Raw genomic sequence first — 20,876 nt, 5'->3', positions numbered from 1 at the left:
AACCCATTTTTTATAGAAAAACGTCATTAGGAACACTCTGCCCTCATCTACAATGCCTATAATGTTGTTTAATGTAATGTTTTTTAGCTATGTTACATAATTTATTTAGGATGAAATGTAAATTTGAAAGCCAGTACTTCTGTAGAGACGGAGGCTTGAATGTACCGTAAACACGACAAGATAGCGGTGTTGGCAGAAATGAGAAAAGTGAAGATAAACGTGCCCTCAGCCGAACATTCGATCGTACCGATCTTTAGTTATAAGGGAAGGAAGGACAAAAGAATGTAGGTAAGCAGCTAGCTGATCTCACTGTAAATAGAGATGAGGTCCGAGAAATATCAAGGACAAAGTATCCGTGATATGTATGACATGGAATTGACTTGTAGTGATCTAGCTCAATCAGGATGAATGGACCGGAAATGCAAGCCTGTCTCTCCCGAGTATGAGACTTTTGTTTTCATCCCAGCAACGCTGGGTAACAGAAATAAGTAAAAAATAGCTAGAATCCACGAATCAAAGAAATTAGGACGTGGACTCATTATTGGCCTTGAGAGACAACTGCCCTCAAAAAATTGATGTACTAGTTGGTGCTCAACATGCCAAGGAAATGCTTAATCTGGTAAGACCGCAGTTAATCACATAAAAAGCTTCTGCCCTTATACCCATATCCACTAAAAATTCTAAATCACGCACAGGTTCATTTAATCAGTATTGCCAAACTCAAGCATTAATTTAAACTCAAAAATCAGTTTTGTTGCAGATAAAGTTTATGCACGACTGAAACACGCACGTTCCTCGTCGCACATTCTAAGTTCACTGGCACTTATCTAGCATTTGTTCTAGAAACATGTGTGAAATGACAGATATCAGAAAGGTTAAACTAGATACAAAAATACTTATTAACTATCAGATTTAAATACTGAGATTCCTTTTTCATGCAACGAACTCATGTCAATATTTGAGTACTCATTAAGAAGCGAAAGACTTCACTGAAACACTTAGGAAGAGAAACTGCCATTTACAGAGACGGACCTGTATTTCCATTAGCTTTGTTTCACTTTTTATACTCGGCGATTGAGATATTTTTCGAAGACGGCGGCACCAGAGACCTATGCAGTCCATGCCTTACTCCTAGAGTATGAAAGTAGTGTGCGAGAGATGTGTTATATCTGTGAAAATAATAACGCTTACATCGATCTGAATTAGATTTTAACATTTTAGACTTTTCAGAAACAGAGTGGTGAGGAGCTGTTATCCATCCGTCCAGCCTTCACTGGAATAAGCAACTGAAATCGCTTGTAATTCGCTTTCATACTGACAGTTACTAGATATAATTTAATGAAAATCCGATAACTTTTCAGTGCGCTAAAGTTACTAATTATGATTATTTACGTCACATTTTCCAACAATTGAAGGAGAGACGTTTTGCAATATGCAGTTCATCATCCCAAAAATGTCTTGGTTTTTTCAGTGCAATGGCCACCTACACCTGTAACACATATCGAGCTGTTACCCATCGCATCTACATAGCAAGGAAACTCTGGAATCTCTGCACTGCGAAGAACACCCAAATGAGATTGCAGATCGCAGTTGTGCTGGGCTTTTGCATCCGATTTGAAAGGCAGTGGTGTAAACGTTGCAGAGATCTGATAAGAGCTGGAATTCCTCAACTTGTATCTGTTTCAGCACCGTTCCGTCATATGGGCGCGGTGGACTATATAATTACTATTCAATTCTTTTCGGAAAAAACGGATATTCATGTGCAACGCAAACTCAAAAGAAGTTGCAGATTAACTTCAAAGAGCTCTCTTCCCTCGAATAAGATATTTCTTAAACGTTTCTTTTGGACAGGTTCAGACACTGATAACAAGAAAGCGTAACCACTGACAGAAGAATAATGACTTACAATAAATTATTCCTATAAACAGAACCAAATCAACGAAGACCAAATGAACTAGTAAATCATGAGTAACTGACTTATCAAATAGCCATTACACTGATTTCTCCCGGAGAATACGCCAGTAAAGTTGAGAACGTGAAACATATCAGTTGACAGTTTACCAAACTGTTGCGAAAATGTTTACTTATACACGTAGGATGGCGCGAGATCAGTAGTATGAGCAAAGAAAAGATATACTTTCGGTCATTGAAAAACCCGAGGAAGTGAAAGTAGTTCGGTTCCTCGAAAGCAGTGGTCGTAGCCGGTAGGCGTCTGCCAGGGAGCGAAGAGGCGAGGCCGCGAATTGTGCCTATCATCACGAATCGTATATTCGGACAGTAGGCCGCATGCTAGGCGCTGGCGCCATAATAGCCGCGTCAATGGTATCGTCCCATCGGCCTACAGACGCTGCCGAGATCTTACACTGCGCTCACTGTGATTATAGTAATTGTATACTGCCTTATCTGACGTGAGCCTTATTAAAACCAGATTGATACACAATGCAGCATTAATTATTCCGTCTTTTCAGCGCACGGCCTCACGGTGCACGCCCACCCACACTCTAAACCCGAGAGCTAGGCTGCTGTCTAGATTCGGTGCTCACCTTTACACACTCCACGCCTGCTTTTCCTTGCATCTTATACAGTTCTGTCAACTCCTAACTCATTAATTTTAATGTTGCTGATAGTTTTCAAAAAACTGATGCTGTACTCGATTTATGGTGACTGAAACAAATTTTTCTACAAAAGTCTTGCAGTTGTGAATCAGCATGATAACAGTAAGCGACATATTTTTGGTCAGATACTAGTTATAATCAATAACATTCTTGGATAATGAAAATTAATGACACTTGACGGGTTATGGGAGATTTAAAAATCGTCAGTGTACTTACAGACGTGTGCATTGATCTCAATGAAATATACCGAAGGAACTGATATTTGTGGATTGAGTAAACGTAAATAATCAGTTACAATCAGAAAAGTGAAGGCAGATGTAATACTATGTGGGTATGTTACCTTAGTACAGAAGATATTCATGACAGTAATTTGAACGGCGTAGAGATAGTGCATTTCTGATAAATACGGTGTACAGGTGACTGCCGCGTTTCATTCTCTAAATAATGAGAAGTGTGAAGTCATCCACTTATCACATAAATCTAAAGACTGTGAAGTCATCTAAATACTTAGGGATTACAATTACGAATAACTTAACTTGGAATGATCACATGGCTAACAATGTGGGGAAAGCGAACCGAAGACTGTGATTTATTGGCAGAACATTTAGAAAATGCAACAGGTATACTAAAGAGACTGCCTACAATACGTTTTCCCGTACTATCCTGGACTAATGCTGCACGGTGTGAGATCCGCGTCAGAAGGTTGATGGAGGACATCGAGAAAGTTCGAAGAAGGCCACGTCGTTTTGTATTATCACGAAATAGGGAAGAGAATGCCACGGGTATGGTACGTGAATTGGGCTTGCAGTCATTAGGAGCAAAAGCTTTTTTCGTTGCGGCAGGATCTTCTCACGAGAATTGCACGGAATGATTTAAATGTTCGCTTTTCCTGCGCGCTGTTCGATAGTGGAACGGTAGAGAACTAGCTTGAAGGTGGTTCGATGAATCCACTGCCAGGCACTTAGTTGTGAATTGTAGTATAGCTGCAATCGCCAACGTCTTTGCAGATGTACAGGTATATGGTACCTTCAGTATTTACTGTTGAATACATGGAAGCTTAATCTACAAACGCCAAGAAAAGATGCAGAAATTCGTAGGCAAGTCAGCTGGCGCCAGCTTCCGCCTGAACTGCCAGCACTGGCACGCTGGTCAGGCTAACGAGATGACTGATGTGTGCCGCTAAGACTTTACTACTCGTTTCGTGCATGCGCGCAATACACTTTCTTTTAACCATGCCCCTCTGACAGCGGAGAATTTGAGGTGCGACCGTACTTCTACTGGATAGTGACCAGTCTGTGACCGTGATATACAACTGACACACAAGTGCGAATTTCGGCCTTGATGAGTATTTCACCATCAACTTTTTCAGTGTTCTTTTACAGGTTTGTATGGTAATTTTATCTGCCGTTGACTTTTCTTTTGTAAGTAGTTTCAAGTGGATCGAATAACTAATGATGGCGTACTGAACCGAACTGGGAAAAATTGTGGCCTTGATTCAAAGAATTATTTGGTTGATTCGACGCATTCAGGGGCATCAAGGGATCGTCAGTTTTGTAATGGAAGTGTGATAGGGATAAACTGTAGAGGGAGACCCAGGATTGAACACAATAAGTGGATTCAAATGGGAGAACGATGCAGTAGTTATATAGAGATAAGAGACCTGCACAAGAAAGAATAGCGTGAAGAGCTGCATCAACCCAGTTTTCTGACTAAAGGCCATCACCGTCACCACCACCACCACCACCACCACCACCACCACAACAGCGTACATTCATTATCCGAAGATGATCATTTAGACTGTAACTGGTAGTGGATAAATTTGTTTAATTTAGTTGCTGAACGTGTTAGTCACAAGGTCATTCCTACAACTTAAGAAGTTTCTCGTCTCCTGTCACCCGGATGACGCGTCTTTGAATGTACTCCACCAACCCTCCTGATATATAACTGCTCTACCACCACTCACAACTCAAGAAGACTGGTCTGGATCAAAAGCACCATTTTTCTCTCTATTGTATCACAGATATGCCCAACAGAAGCGAAGTATGGCGCCCGAGAGAGCTCTACAAGCACTCTGAAATTCGTGGAATGTTCGTCATAGCACTGTGATCCAATTCGGGAACGATGGCACGGTATGTATTCTTGATGATTGTACAGCCTGTCTGTGGGTTGTTGTAGTCGAACAAACGCATCGTGGATCGTCCGCCGGTGATCGGCGTTGTCAGACTATCTATCTTTCGGCTGTCTCCCCACATGGTTATCGATTGCACTCGTACCGCGACTCATCATTTGATGTGACCATTTCACATGCTTCGCATGTCCAATGGCAGTGTTCCTGCGGCTACACCTGTCTCTGTATCCTCTGAGATGCTGCGTGCAGGGGTATGTCTGTGGACCACTGACTGACATTTTTCTCTTTTTTCCTGCATAGCGAGTTTTCAGGAGGTAAATTCATACAAGTGCATCGGCTACTGGATTTAGAAAACGGGGAAGACATGGTGAGAAATATAGGGTACTAAATTATAGTGAGATAAGAGGTGTGTACAGAACGAAGGCAGGTATTATTGTTGTTTCGGTAATATATCATTAGCTGTCGCTTGAAGCGGGATATGCAGTTTATTTCTCTTTTATGGTGAGGGAGATCATTGCAAATTCCAGTTCCTGATACTGAAAATGACAGAGAAGACGGTTGAGTGATGGATGGAGCCGAATGTATTTTCCTCTTATGGAGTCGACGCCTCTGCTGTGTTGGTCGGACTAGAGTGCTAAGGCCGAGGACTGGCATGAGGAGCTATACACGTAAATAAGACGATATATGAGCCAGAATGCGTGAACGTATGTACGGTTGTCAACACGTAGACAGAATAGTGATGAATAAGATGACGAAATATGATAAGAATTTTGAACGTCATAGATATATCGCACGAGGGCTTTCATCACCAGCTCCAAGCGCTGTGAGCATCCCAGACAATGACGTTGCAGAATAACGTCCTTGAAGCGAGGAGGTGATTCATGACGATTTGTTGCACACTATTTGAAATTGTCGATTGATTTGCCGCGTGAATCCATTATACTGTTTCAAAAGACCATAGGCGGTGTCTCCTGTCATCGACACCCACTTTCCCAGCAATTAACTATGGCGACAGGCAGCCTTTTGCCCCGAAGCGAAGCAATCGCGGTGCATTCGTAATCGCTTTTTGCCCATACTGTACTCAACTGTCATACCAACGGCCAGTAGAAACTCTGACAATAATATATTCACAAGACATTCCGTTCACCTTGGCAAAGGGAGCGAGCGCCCCCTCTGTAATAAAAAGTGGAAGCTGCCTCTTAAACTACTACTTTCAATGCTCAAATTTGCGTTTTCAGTATTTTCATTACTTCGCGAGATATGTATTTATCACAGCATTACTACTAAGATGATTCCTTACCCTGCTTTGACTACAGACACAAGCTTTATTTGATGTTGTGTCTGTGACGCTTAAGGAGACGCATGTGTTTTCTTTCTGGTTCAGCGAGCCAGTCACATGGCGGCTCGATCACGAGAGTATGCTGGGACTTCGTTTCAAACGGGTTACTCTGGTGCTTTTCGTGTTAGATGCGGCTGGTCGCTGAATTACAGCTTGGGTGAGATGGTTCATATTATCGGGATTACTCGTAGACACTGCCTATCTGAAAAGTTATTTCGTTATCCATTCGTGATGTGTTTGTAATCAAAATTGGTGCAAATGGCTCAGAGCACTATGGGACTTAACTTCTAAGGTCATCAGTCCCCTAATACTTAGAACTACTTGAACCTAATTAACCTAAGGACATCACACACATCCATGCCCGAGGCAGGATTCGAACCTACGACCGTAGCGGTCACGCGGTTCCAGACTGTAGCGCCTAGAACCGCACGGCCACCCCGGCCGGCGTTTGTAATCCGTGGTTAAATTTTCACTGATGCACGTTGTGAACCTGCTACGAATGCCGCGTGTAGGCTCGTGTTCCACGTGTCGATAGTAGTCCATTGCCTTTGTGAGGTCAGAAGCTTCGAAGCCTGGTACAGAATCCGACGTTAGTCACATAACCCAAAAAAGATTTCAGTCAATAAAGCCACTTTCCCCTTCCTTTCTGTTCATTAAATGCTTTGTTTCACGTATGGAATTTTGTTCAAATGATGACTACGTATTTACGATCATCTAACACGTGTTTTAGTGCACTGAAAGATCTTGTATTATTTTGTTCATTTGATTTAACGATTCAGTTATATATACAGTGGAACATAGACTTTTTCTCTTTGTTTTGCTGTCCCTGGTCATTAATTTGGTGCTAGCTGAGTACCTGACATTGACGTGGTATGTATTTATTCCAATCTTCTATTAAGAAAGGAAGAGAATAAGAGTTTAACGTCCCGTCGACATCGAGGTCATTAGAGACGGAGCACAAGCTCGGATTATATCAAGGATGGGGACGGAAATCGGCCATGCTCTTTAAAAGAAACCATTCCGGCATTTGCCTGGAGCGATTTGGGAAAATCATGGAAAAACTAAATCTGGATGGCCGGACATGGGTTTGAAGTGTCGTCCTGCAAAATGAGAGTTCAGTGTGCTAACCACTGCGCCACCTCGCTCGGTCAGTCTACTGCTAATCCATTTCCTCCTCCTCCACCCCCCTACTGACCATGTGCACCATCCCCTCTCTCTGTCCATCTGCTGCTTCCCCCTCTGCCAATCTGCTGCTTCCCCTCCAGCTGTCTCCTACTTCCTCCTCTCTCCATCTCCTCTTCCCCATGTCTGTGTCTGTTTTCTTTTTCCACGTCTATCTGCCCATTTCCTCCTCCCCCTTCTCTCTCCACGTTATAACCCCCATCCCAATAGGAGACTGGTAGTTGTTATCCCTACAGTATTTTTCCCATATTTGTATATGTACTTCATCAATGTCTCTAGCGAATTTCGCCTTGCAGTTTCATTTTCACGCAGCTCTTGGTTAATGGCGTCGTATCTCATGAACAGTGACATAATTCTGCAGGTACATTCAAAGGCATACGTGGATACTGTCTGCGACATTTGGTGCGAATAGAGTTAGTAGCAAACACGTAATAAATTTAAACGACATCCATGAATGAGGTAGTTTTTCAATCATCTCAGTGTTTATGACGTCATATTTCCTGAACTATGTGTCGCACAGTAACATAACTTTGCTGCTAGATTCAGTTGTATGTGTCAATAATGTCTGCAAAATATGTTGGGAATACAGTGTAGTGAAGAGGTAGGAAATTGAAACGTCATGCTTGATGTGGAAGTTTTACTGCATGAACAGCGAAAATGTAGTAGGGGATAAACTTTTTTCCTTTTAACATTTTGTGCAGGTTGTCAGCGAGAAAAAGTTTCGTAAATATTTCAAATTACGTGTAAAGTTTGTTGCAAATCACTAAGTTCTCTCATTCTCAAATACTGAATGAATAAAGTAGGAGATTTGCGAGTCGTGCACTAAACTGGTTTTTCATCCCACCCCATCCCTTTGATAGTTATGTGGTACTTACCCTCACAGTGATCTTTTCCAGACGGACGCTGATATGTTTACCAAATTTGGTTGAAATCGGTCAAGTTGCTTAGGAGGAGATGTGGAATATACATACATACATGCAGTCTTATAATTTGTAAGCATCTAACTGCAGTTTCGAAACCAATACTTTGCAGCCATAGTGTGCTATACATAAATTTTTCTATCTTGATTGATCCATTCTCTGATTATCAAAGGGTTGAACTCTAACCATGTTTAGTTTCCATTTGGTGTAAAAGTCACACAAAATGCAATACAGTGTCATGCATGAATAGGCCAGCTGCATCGTTCTATAGAGGCTACATCTTACCTTCTATAGGCAATACACTTCAGAAAATATTAAATATGACAGTACCGAAAAAACCTAATTTTTCGGAGTATTTTTTATTTTTTTTTACTTCCTCTTTAGATCTTCAGACTGTAAAGTTACCTCAGTCTGGAACCGCGCGACCGCTACGGTCGTAGGTTCGTATCCTGCCTCGGGCATGGATGTGTGTGATGTCCTTAGGTTAGTTAGGTTTAAGTAGCTCTAAGTTCTAGGGGACTGATGACCTCAGATGTTAAGTCCCATAGTGCTCAGAGCCATTTTTTTTTGTAAAGTTAACCTGATCTTATTTAAGACAGAACTATAGCTTCGATTTCGAATTACTGTGGAGCGTCTTGGCTGGGCTATCTATCAACACCACGAGGACTCTGCTTGAAGACTCTTATATGAGCGTGATGTCCAGTTCAGGATTTGAGCCGAGACTTCTTTTCGTTTTGCTCTTTTGAGAAAAAAATTAAGTCGGATCAGCTTCGTTTCTCTGGGTCTTCATCGTTGTCCAGTATTCTTTTATTTTCATATTTTGCAACGCTCTTCGCTCCTCTATCCCTGAAATTTTTTCCTGGGTCTAATTCTATTCTGGAAACCTTGGACACCCTGAATGTTTTATTTGCAAGTAGTTATGTTCTATATCTCACTTTCTGCATCCCCATTTCTTCCATATCCCTTTATACCTCTTGGAGCGGAGGTATTTTGTTTCTTTCGTTCACGAGAAACGGCAAAAATTTGATATGTCAACCTGCTCTCGTGCATTATAAGAATGTGTCCGAAGAATACAGTACCTCTTTTTCTGACTATGCCCAAGATCCTCTCTGTATGGATACACAGTTATTACTTCGCTCATCTTCTATATTAATGGTCTCTTGTTTTTGACGTTCCAGTATCCTCCTTAGAATCCTTCGTTCTACAAGTTGTAGCCTCCTAAGGAATGTTGTTCTTTTTTTCTGCTGGCGTATAAGGCTCAGGGCGCATCGCTGGTAATGTCTTAATGTTGCATTGAACGAAAAATTATTCATTTTGTAAATGTTCATAGTTAGATTTATTATAGACTCATCTAGCTTATTCGTGCTTTCCTGTCACACCAGTCTCTATCCGAGGTGTTAGACATTTTAAACTCTCTCCCTTCTGTATGTTCTCTCCTTCTAATGTCATCAATTTAGGAGCTGCCTTTTTCGTCATATGCCGTGTCTTCTCGAGAGAGTTCTTCGAACGTGCTTTAGCTGCTTGTCTCCGCAGTTAAGTGGTCTCATTAGTCGCCTCCTATAAAAATATCACAATATCGTCACTGAATTGCATCTCAGTCCTATTTTATCTATTCCTTTAGTTTCTCGTCGCCATTCTGTGGTCACCTTACAAAGGATACAAAGTGCACTAGGGAGAGTTCGACTCCCTCTCTGACTCCAGTTTCGACCTTGAAGCAGTCTGAAACATTCCTCTGAACTTGACCATGAAGTGTTGGCTAAAGTCTGTTTAATCAGTCTACTGGATTTCCTTTTAAAAATTTTAAACTGTATTGGTCTATCGACTGAATCATAGGGTTTCTTGAAGTCTGTAAATATGAGAACGAAATTCTTCTTCATTTCGGAATCGCGATTACCGTTTTCAGATTCAAGATTTGTTCCGTACTTGATCTAAGGCCTCATTGGCAGTCACCAATATGTCCTCCTATTGAATAGGAGGATGAATGTAACTCTATCCTGTTATATTGTATTGTCTTACTTTGGAGAATTTTCATGAATAATTATTTTGAACTTTTCTTCCATGACCTACATGCGCTATTGTGACAATCGAATAGCTCGAGGAGATTTATAAGCGGATATTAAAATTTCAAGTTTCTGGGAATAAACGATCTCCTGGATGCTGGAAAATTTAGAATACATAATGCGTTGAGATCGTTGACATGGAGTGTGAGAAATATAGCCTGTTACCCCTTACACAAGTACGTGCTATTTACATAGAAGTGTTATGTCGATTTCAGGATATTGTTACAAATGGTTTCATACTATAAAACAGCAAGCAGCCAGTAAATGTTACACTCCAGGTAAATATGGACCCTGTAAAACCAGATTTCAAGTTCAACTTATGTCAACAAACAATATCCTCCTTGTCTGCATGAAAAGTGAATGACAATAAAATTTAAGTATCGTGTAATGAGATGCCGGTTCAAATGGCTCTGAGCACTATGCGACTTAACTTCTGAGGTCATCAGTCACCTAGAACTTAGAACTAATTTAACGTAACTAACCTAAGGACATCACACACATCCATGCCCGAGGCAGGATTCGAACCTGCGACCGTAGCGGTCGCTCGGTTCCAGACTGTAGCGCCTAGAACCGCACGGCCACTCCGGCCGGCTGAGATACCGGTTTGAATGGTATAATTTTATGGTGAAATTACATTTTGTTCTTTTGTGATTTATAAAACTGTGCATTATTGTGTACTCAACAATGTCCGTTTGTTTTACAGTGTTCAAGAGGCATGACGTGGGCCTGCACCACGTACCGACGCCCAACATCGGCTTCTCCAAGGTAAGCCCGCCAGATGTAGCCCACCACTACTGTTTTAGAACATCTCAGCCGGTTTCGAAATCCTGCAGAAATGTGCAGTCACTGAACTACTATTTTTATTTAGTACCCATATGATTACTAGTTGCGATATTTTGTATATTTCTGAAATTGGTGTTATGAAATTGGTTCAGTTATAGGTAAATCAAATGCCCATCAACGATTCATTGGTAGGGCACCGGGAAAATGCAGTTTGTCTACATAAGATAATCTCTTCTTGCAGGGCCTGTTCGAGAACATTTTTCGACACAAGCGACTTCTCATTTGCCTTCCCCCCCCCCCCCCTTTCCCCCTCCGGCCCTTGTGCCTCGTACTTTTTCACCCGTATCAGTTTTCGCTATTAATTGCGATACGTACAGTATACTAATCTATTACCTGCACGCGCCTGTCAGCTTGGCGCTGAAAGCGGCACCTTGTATCGCTTGAGCCTTAAACCGGCCCTGCTTTCTTGGCATGATCGCCGTAGCACGTGCTAAGAATGTAGAGAACAATTTTAATATCCATCTGTACTTCGTTAAGTGCTTTTATATTGCCATTGTAGACTGAAGATAAGGTTTGTACCTCGAAATATGTTGCTATATTTAATAATTTAAGTAAGTCAACAAAAAATTATGACTGGTAAACGGTCTCTGAAAAACTTTTTCATATTTTTGAACCAGTCACGGTCGATTAAGAGTCAATATAGCTTCAAATTGAAGTGTATGTAGACGAAGAATATTCATGTATTTCGTCCCAAAAACAGATTCACGTAATTTTATGAATAAGGTTTCGAGACATTACGTCTCTTTTTCTGTCTGACCGGTCAGAGTCTGTATTATTGACTTCACTCTCCCGCGATCTCTTTGGCCTATGACCACTTTCACTGGCCTCCTTTGTGTTCGCTCGATGCCTACTCTAGTCCAATCCGATAAGGATCCCACACACTTCAACAATATTAAATCGCTTGTCGTGCATGATTTTCTTAGACATCTGTGGTCTCTGACAAAGTGCAACTTTCTAGTACCCTTCTAGTGAGTCGAAGTCTGTCTTGTTCCTTACGTGCAACCGAGTCACTGTGATCTTTCCTCTTCACATCACCACGTAATGCACGTATTGTAGCTCTCAGATTTTTATAAGGTATGATACATTCTACTTGAAAACTATTAATCGCGTAGTCAAAACCAGCTACTTTTTTACTCTTCCTAAATTGCACAATTTTTCGTATCTTTACCATCTCCAATTGCCAATCTTTACAACAGTTTGCTACTTTATCGAAATATTTCTCAATACTTGTCGAGCTTTTTGTCGGTAACATTTTCTTGTAGGTAAAAACATTATCTGTAAAAAGCCAAAGAGAGGACTTTGAACAGTTCGGTAAGGAGTTCACCACGTATGATATTATAATTCACCAAATACAACTATTACCCTAGCCGTGATAGTTAATATACCACAATCGATATCACACGCACAACAGCTTCTGTTTCGGTCATTGTAGCCTTATTATATACTACAGCAAATTCCCTGCCCACATAGTTATGTGTTTTTGGTAAAAACTGGGCTTTTCTTAGCAATGTTATCGCTATCAAATTCAGGCTTTAGCCAATATTAGGTGTCAAATACAATGAGGTTCTACAAGTTTTCCAAATTATTTTGAGTTCTGACACATTTTCTCGAAGTTTTTGATGTTCATTAACTCCTGTCCGGGGCATTTATTGAGTTTTATAGAATAATTTGCAGTCCTCTGTACCCCCGTCCATTCCGATTTACTGGAAAATTGCCTAATGTTAAAAAAAAGAAAAAAAATTGGCATGCGAGTATCAGACCGTGGACTTTAACGCAGTCCTGCTCTGTGTGTAGGAGCCCTGAAGCTCTGTACAACATGTCGAATGTTTAATAAATCACTAAGTTTCAACGTAACAGCCAACTCAATAAGAAGTTCCGTCAATCAGCTTACTTTCCATTTGCCTGCAATTAACGAGACCTCTTCCCTTTTGTAGCCGATTCAGCCTGAAAATAATTTTTTAGACTTTACAAAAATATAGGGGTGCAGTACTGGCTCAGGTTCAGTGTTACTCAGACAGCAGATCAACTTCCACATCACGTTGCTTCCCTATTGAATGACATCTAGACTTACTTGAGTTGATACGAAACACAAATCAGGTAGGCGAGCAGTGTGTAGCGCAGTCACCTGTGTTTCTGTAAAAGACTTTGTTTGTGGGAGGACTGACACTGACAGTAATCGTAGATATCGGAGCGAATTTATGTTGTGTAGTTGGCCTGACACATCCACTTACCATAGATTACAATTGCTTGGTAACGGGGAAGCGGTGTCTTGATTGCATTTATTTCAGTTGCGCATTACTCAATGAGCCATATTCCGATAAATATTTACAAATTTATGCCTCAATGTTGCACTAATTTAAGAACATCGCGTAGAAACATGTTCACATGGAAATGAAATTATGAAATCGTGTATAAAATAAAAGGGAACAAGGCAATGCATAACTTTAATGATTGAAAATAAAATTCGCTTTTGAGTCTCGATTGGTGAATGGACGATGAAGGAACAAAACGTATCACTAGTAAAATAAAGGTACATTATGGTAAGGTATGGCGACTACTCCAAAAAATTTGTATTTTGAGCAGTTCACAAATTTTCAACACAATTGTCAGTTTTAATTTAAATTCGTCATTCGTGACGCTCACAAACATGGCTTTGTTGTATGTCAGTCGTTGAGTGTCTACAGTTTCTCTCATTCGTATTTCATTACATCTGTAGGAAAATCATTACATCGATAGGAAAATATCTGTCTTCATGCCTAACTACAGATTATAACCTTCCTTACCTAGTCCTGGTGATTTTTAAGGAGAACACGTGACACAAGTAGGAGATTTGTTGCACGCAAAAACCGGCATGCCAGTTGTCGATGTTTAATAGACATCATCTTCCGAGAAGATCGTTCTCTCTCTTCTAACATCTCCTACAAAACTTTCTTCCAGTACTAACTACACTGCGCCATTACAACCGTAGCTATACCTCTCTTAACATCTTCACTCTATTCCTTGAGATCGACTAAGAGAGAATTCCACTTGTTCAAGAAGTAGTCAAGAAAGGTTGCCTATAGTCTTATGAGACTTTTGACAGAGTCAGTGCATATCCTCAGAAGTTTCCAATAAACCAAAGAAACCCACTGCTCAATAATGAATTTTATGTTTTCCACTTCCTGGCACTTATAAGCGTTCCTGTAGTTATTCAGTTGAAGTAATCAAGCGCAGAAAGATATCATAAAAGTTGCAGCCGAATACTTGGGCATATTTTTCTCATATTTGTGCTCATTGTGTTTCATTCATCCACACTTAAGGCGATCAGCCATTCAGTAGGATAACCCCACGTTTCATTTATAATCTGATACGCCACTTGGGACGCTTCTGGGCATGTCGAAGTCACAAAGCACTGTTGAAACAGTACGAATAATTTTGTTTGATTTCTCCTTGTTTCACAAAACTAAGATGGCTATGAAAGAGTCAGATGGCTCACTGTTTTATGTACGAAAGTGAAGGTGAGGATATTGGAGAACAAATGTATTTCCCAAGTGGCGATACAGTCGGAGGTGAGAGGCGCAGTGGTCACCTTCACCTTCCCCGAGCCTTTCCAGTACCCTGTCCTTCACCTTCACTCTTACAGCTCTCGTAAAATATTTGCGTAACCTACACTCAGTACTTCATTGCTGCCATTTTGCCGTTTCGCCTTCCCTCCTCCCGAGTGCTGGTGATATCCGAAATATCCGAAATATGTTTGGTTTTCGTCTTGCCTTTATTCTTGCAATCAATTACTTGTGAAGTGTATGCATAAAAATAGTTTTGCGGCTGTGGAATTCTAGAAATATTGGAAAAACTTGGCTTATGAAAAAAAATTCAGTGTGTTGTAACATCAGCTAGGCTTCGAGACCAAGAATTTTGAAGTACTGATCTTTAGTACAATATCTGCTATTGTATGGCACTAGATATTTGTAATATTGTTAGAAGTGTTATTCTTACGAGAAATATCTTGACCACACCGACATTGAACTCTTAATATTCTTTTAGCGTTAGAGAAGAGACACTACTCAATTAGTTAACGTCGAAGACAAAGCGGGAATCCCGCAATTCAGTTCTCGTCAAGGTCGAGGTAGAGATCGCTTGACGTCTACTCTTTGTATCGTGTTTGTCTTTTGCACAATTGCAGTGACCTATAGGATCAGGGAATCATACTAAGTATCCCAGATTGTTCAAGGGGCAACTTTTTGGAATACGTGTGTCAGCGTCCGGTATGTTAAAAATATTTTGATATAGGCGGTACCTATGGTCTCGTTGCATGGCTTGAGGTCTTCGCTTTCAGTGTAGGAAAGAATTAAAATCATTCGCCAGCTCTTGGCTGTGTTATGCATTACAGTGTCAAGTGACCCCTCAGAAGGAAGTAGGTACCGACGTCCCAGTGTTTTCTAGTAAGGTACACAGATGGCAGTTGTCAAGGATGGACTTTCAGTAGTATTTCTGCAAGTGCCAATGCCTCTCCATGTGTCATCCACGTGTTGTGGCCACGCGACTGGGAGATAGGTCTGTGAACAAGGCGAGTTTGAGTTCGACAAGGTCGCAGACGCATAGCAACCCCATGTGGAGACCGATATCTGGCCATCTCCACGTTGCGGCCTCGTACGAATACCGCCAGACCACTGCAAGACAAACTCAGAAGGGCCACTAGAGCCGCTGTGTCCAATAATGAACAGGTTACGAGAATGGACCTTACGACCCAGGCGTCCAGTTCGAATATCCTGCTGGATACGACATCTTGCATTTCGCTTACATTTCTGTCGTTCCCATATCAACTGGCAGCTGGGTCACTGCGAAACATGTTATCCACAGACGAGTCCAGATATCCTCTGCCGCAACGTGAAGGCTGTGTTAGTGTGCGGAGACCCGTGGTGAGCGGTACCTGCCAAATGTTGTTCAGGAAATCGACAGATTTTGTGGGGAGGCTTCAGAGTTGACAGCCATACGAATATTTTCGTTATCCATGGTCGCCTTATCGCGAGGCAATACATTCAGCAGATCCTGTTCGAGCATGTGGTGGCTGCTACCTACGATGGTGGCCCTGCAGTTCTTCTAATGCCAGACCCTATGTGGCAAGCGTCGGCAGAGGCGTCTTGCCGAGTCTGGACACTGGAGTGATGGAATAGCCGGCGGTGAGTCCCGACCTAAGCCCCATCGTGCATATGTGGTATATGCTTAACAGATGTGTTCGTGGTCGTCCTGTTCCCCTACAGAAACTCCAAGAACTCTCATGGGCTCTCGTCGAAGAATGGGAGCGGATACCAAAGGGCAACGTCCGTAGACTTGTACGGAGCATGCCACTAAGATGTCTGGCAGTGATAAAATCTCACGGGGGGTATAAACGTTACTGAAGCTCTCAAAGTCAATTGAAAAGCACCCCTGATGACGGAGTGAATGGTTGTTTCCATTTTGTTTTCTACAACTGTCGCACATTTTAGTTATTTTTGTATAGACAACTGAGGGTGTTATGATGTTTTGTTGTGAACTTAATTTGTGAAATAGGAAGGTATATGATATTCATATCGAGTCTCCAGCCGGAATGTAAAGTCATCTTGACACAAAAATTTCGGCGAGCTACCTGACCGCCATCTTCAGGCGAGTAAGTTGCCAGGAAAGTTTACGGAGCCATAGAAAGGCACAGTCTGGTAACACACCCAGTCCTCAATTATTGCTGCATGTAGTGTGGCAGACGCACATAGTCATGTTCCCCTAATTGTTTTGAGCAGAGTATATAAGAGAATATGTTGGTATGTGTTTATGTAGTCACTTTGTTAATCTTGTGTGTGTTACTAAAGACACGAGAGGACACGTTTTGCAGCAGAGGAGCAACAGGAGAAGCACCAAGAGCCGAAATACGGCGAATGGCCACCGTGATTGCCGAGCAACGCTTTACACTGGCACCTAGAGAGACGGCACAACAGCAGCACAGTGGACTGCTATTCGGGACGACGGTGGTCTAAATCCCCATCTGGTCATCCAGCTTTACGTTTTCCTCGATTTCCTTAAATCACGTTGGGATCAATCCTTTGAAAAGGCACGTCCTGTTTCCTTCCTCATCCATCCCCATCGTGCCGTCCGGCGTGGCCGAGCGGTTCTAGGCGCTACAGTCTGGAACCGCGCGACCACTACGATCGCAGGTTCGAATCCTGCCTAGGGCAAGGATGTGTGTGATGTCCTTAGGTTAGTTAGGTTTAAGTAGTTCTAAGTTCTAGGGGACTGATGACCTCAGAAGTGAAGTCCCATAGTGCTCAGAGCCATTTGAACCATTTTGAACCATCCCCATCGTGAAACTGTGCTCGACCTGTAATGACCTCGTCGACGACGGGATGTCAAATCCTAATTTTCATCCCTCCCCTCTTCAGACGGTCGCAGAAAAGTTAAATGACATTTAAGAGCTACTGAGGAACATTATGCCTCTACTGAACAACAGCAATCTCCAGTTCTGAGTTTGAGTGAGGGGGAGCAGTGGTTGAGGCAGTAAACTGGCATTTGGGAGGGGTATAGTTAGAACCCCCACGTGGGCATCCAAATTTAGCATTTCCGGGATATGCCTAAAGCTGATAAGGCGAATGTCGAAATGATTCAATCTCCATTGTAGTCAAATCAGCGTTTGTCGTTCGACTCTAATGACATCACTGTTGAAGGCGAATTAAACCAATCATTTCCTTGGTTCCATTTCTTGAACTGAGAATCTTACTGATCTGTCTGCTGTACGATTTACTAGCACATTCAAGCAGAGTTAGGATTCAAGGCTGGAGAGCATACTGGGCTAAAAATTCGAGTGATGATTCTAAGTCTTATCAACTCTTCCAACAAGCTCATCTCCGACTTAAATCGAGGATGATCTTCCTGTACACGACAGAAAATATCACTAATAAATCGCAGGAAACTGGAGTAGAAGTGTAGCAAGAAAAAAAGAAATGACCATCTCCGAGATTGGTCTATACCAAGGGTAGAACTTGCCCCTGTACATGCTGAGGAGTGGTAGATATGGAGGTCTTTGAGCAGACTACTTTTCGGAGTTGCAAGAACCAAAAGAAATATGGATGGATGGGAATTATCAGACGAACCGGTGCTGTTGCATTGTGGACAATGGCGGACTATATCCAACTTACGCAGTGACAACTATGCCCATGAGCCTGCACTGTTGAGCAGCTCACGAGGGTTACCCCAAATGAGGAAGACGTGGATAGCTCTTGGTCTAAAATTTCTTAGCCCCACTATGTTATATGTTACATACATATATATACTTACACAAAGTTTTTAGTTTAACAAATTTTATGTTTACAAATTTGATCCATTGTTTTTTGTTATATACAGTGTTTGATGCTTCTGACACAGTTACATAAATAAATCTCCGTGAGAACATTATCACCCACAAAACAAAATCTCTAATGCCGCCAGCATACACCTGAATAAAAGTTCCGAGAATTCCATTCTTGTGACATCCGGCTGTCAGAAAACTATTACAGATGGGGAACATATGCTCAGGCTGTCGTTTCGTCCTCAAAACATTGAGCTGTCTAAGTCAGAAATGTTGGATCGGTGTGTAGCTACTCTTTTTTCAGATGCAAACTCTTGAAGATGTGGGCGAATTCTACTATCTTGGAAGTAAAGGGTTAGGTTAGTGTTTTTTAACGTCCCGTCGACAACGAGGTCATTAGTGACGGAGCACAAGATCGGGTTAGGGAAGGATGGGGAAGGAAATCGGCCGTGCCCTTTCAAAGGAACCATCCCGGCATTTGCCTGAAACGATTTAGGGAAATCACGGAAAACCTAAATCAGGATGGCTGGAGACGGGATTGAACCGTCGTCCTTCCGAATGCGAGTCCAGTGTGCTAACCACTGCGCCACCTCGCTCGGTATCTCGGAAGTAAAGGACATAAAGCAGGAAGACGTAAGAAAGACACAGTAGCAAGAATTGCACAAGGCATAAGTGCTTTCTATCAAAAGAAAACGCTGCTAACATAAACAAAAAACGTAGGACTTGAGACCAGAAAATGATTTGTGGAAAGCTATGTTTGAAGCACAGCTCCGAATGAGAGCGAAACAGTGACACTGAGAAGTCAGGAATGATGAAAATTAATTGTTAGAATTCTCTGAAATGTGGTATTACAGGATAGTGTGAGAGATTAGGTGGACTAGATGAAAAACGAATGACGAGTCCAACAACGAGCTAAGGAGAAAACAGTGACTCGTAAAAAAGATAATTAATTGAAGATATGTGAGGTTCATTCAAAGGAAACCTGGTCAGTACGTCTTACCTATGCCTTACACGTAAGGTGGCACCACGGAACTGCGGGTATGGTGGCGCCGTCTACTGGTAGAGAGGCTGACGCGTGCACACCTTTTGATGTTGCAAAGCGCCACTGTGGTTTCACGCCGAAGAGAAGGTGGTCACACAAGTTATCGTCCACTACCGAACATGCCGGCGAGTACGTAGGAACAGCGAGGAGTGATTCGATTTCTGGCAGCGGAGGGAGTTGGAGGCCGTGAAATGTATCGACGGATGAAGGCTGTGTACCATGAGTTCAGTCTCAGTCGTTCAAGTGTTGTGGAATGGCGCATAGGATTCCTTTAGGGGCGCCAGTTACTGTAAGACGATGCTCGTCCTGGAAAAGCTCATCGTGTCATCACATCGGAAATGGTTGCGGAAGTGAATTCTTTAGTCTTGGATAACCGCAGAATCACCGTGGACGAGATGCATCGATTCGTAACGGACGACGAAGTGTGTGACCGGGTCCAGACCTGGATCCTACAGCAGCCTACTAGCTTTTTCAAGGATGGAACCGACCGGCTAGTGTCGCAATGGGATAAATGTGCCACTGGCGCTTTGCAACATAAAACGGTGCGCACGCGTCAGTCTCTCTACCAATACTCGAAGACGGCGCCACCATACCCGCAGTTACGTGGTGCCACCTTACGTGTATGGCATAGGTAAGACCTACTGACCAGGTTTCCTTTGAGTATGTGTACTGTGTATAACTACACTCCTGGAAATGGAAAAAAGAACACATTGACACCGGTGTGTCAGACCCACCATACTTGCTCCGGACACTGCGAGAGGGCTGTACAAGCAATGATCACACGCACGGCACAGCGGACACACCAGGAACCGCGGTGTTGGCCGTCGAATGGCGCTAGCTACGCAGCATTTGTGCACCGCCGCCGTCAGTGTCAGCCAGTTTGCCGTGGCATACGGAGCTCCATCGCAGTCTTTAACACTGGTAGCATGCCGCGACAGCGTGGACGTGAACCGTATGTGCAGTTGACGGACTTTGAGCGAGGGCGTATAGTGGGCATGCGAGAGGCCGGGTGGACGTACCGCCGAATTGCTCAACACGTGGGGCGTGAGGTCTCCACAGTACATCGATGTTGTCGCCAGTGGTCGGCGGAAGGTGCACGTGCCCGTCGACCTGGGACCGGACCGCAGCGACGCACGGATGCACGCCAAGACCGTACGATCCTACGCAGTGCCGTAGGGGACCGCACCGCCACTTCCCAGCGAATTAGGGACACTGTTGCTCCTGGGGTATCGGCGAGGACCATTCGCAACCGTCTCCATGAAGCTGGGCTACGGTCCCGCACACCGTTAGGCCGTCTTCCGCTCACGCCCCAACATCGTGCAGCCCGCCTCCAGTGGTGTCGCGACAGGCGTGAATGGAGGGACGAATGGAGACGTGTCGTCTTCAGCGATGAGAGTCGCTTCTGCGTTGGTGCCAATGATGGTCGTATGCGTGTTTGGCGCCGTGCAGGTGAGCG

The 20,876-nt window shown here is 42.8% G+C and overlaps 1 protein-coding gene across 1 annotated transcript in view; it reads left to right on the top strand.

The window, feature by feature from the left end:
- LOC126184243 (neuronal PAS domain-containing protein 4A) overlaps window positions 1-20,876 on the top strand; it is a 1,173,452-nt gene that overhangs the window by 586,574 nt on the left and 566,002 nt on the right. Inside the window, 1 exon segment of the mRNA XM_049926613.1 lies at window positions 10,948-11,009. Within this exon segment, the coding sequence (XP_049782570.1) occupies window positions 10,948-11,009 (62 nt within the window).

This window comes from Schistocerca cancellata, chromosome 4 (genome assembly GCF_023864275.1).
Source record: "Schistocerca cancellata isolate TAMUIC-IGC-003103 chromosome 4, iqSchCanc2.1, whole genome shotgun sequence".
NCBI lineage: Eukaryota > Metazoa > Arthropoda > Insecta > Orthoptera > Acrididae > Schistocerca > Schistocerca cancellata.
The sequence above is the reverse complement of the archived record's forward strand: the minus strand, read 5'-3'. Positions and strand labels throughout refer to the sequence as shown.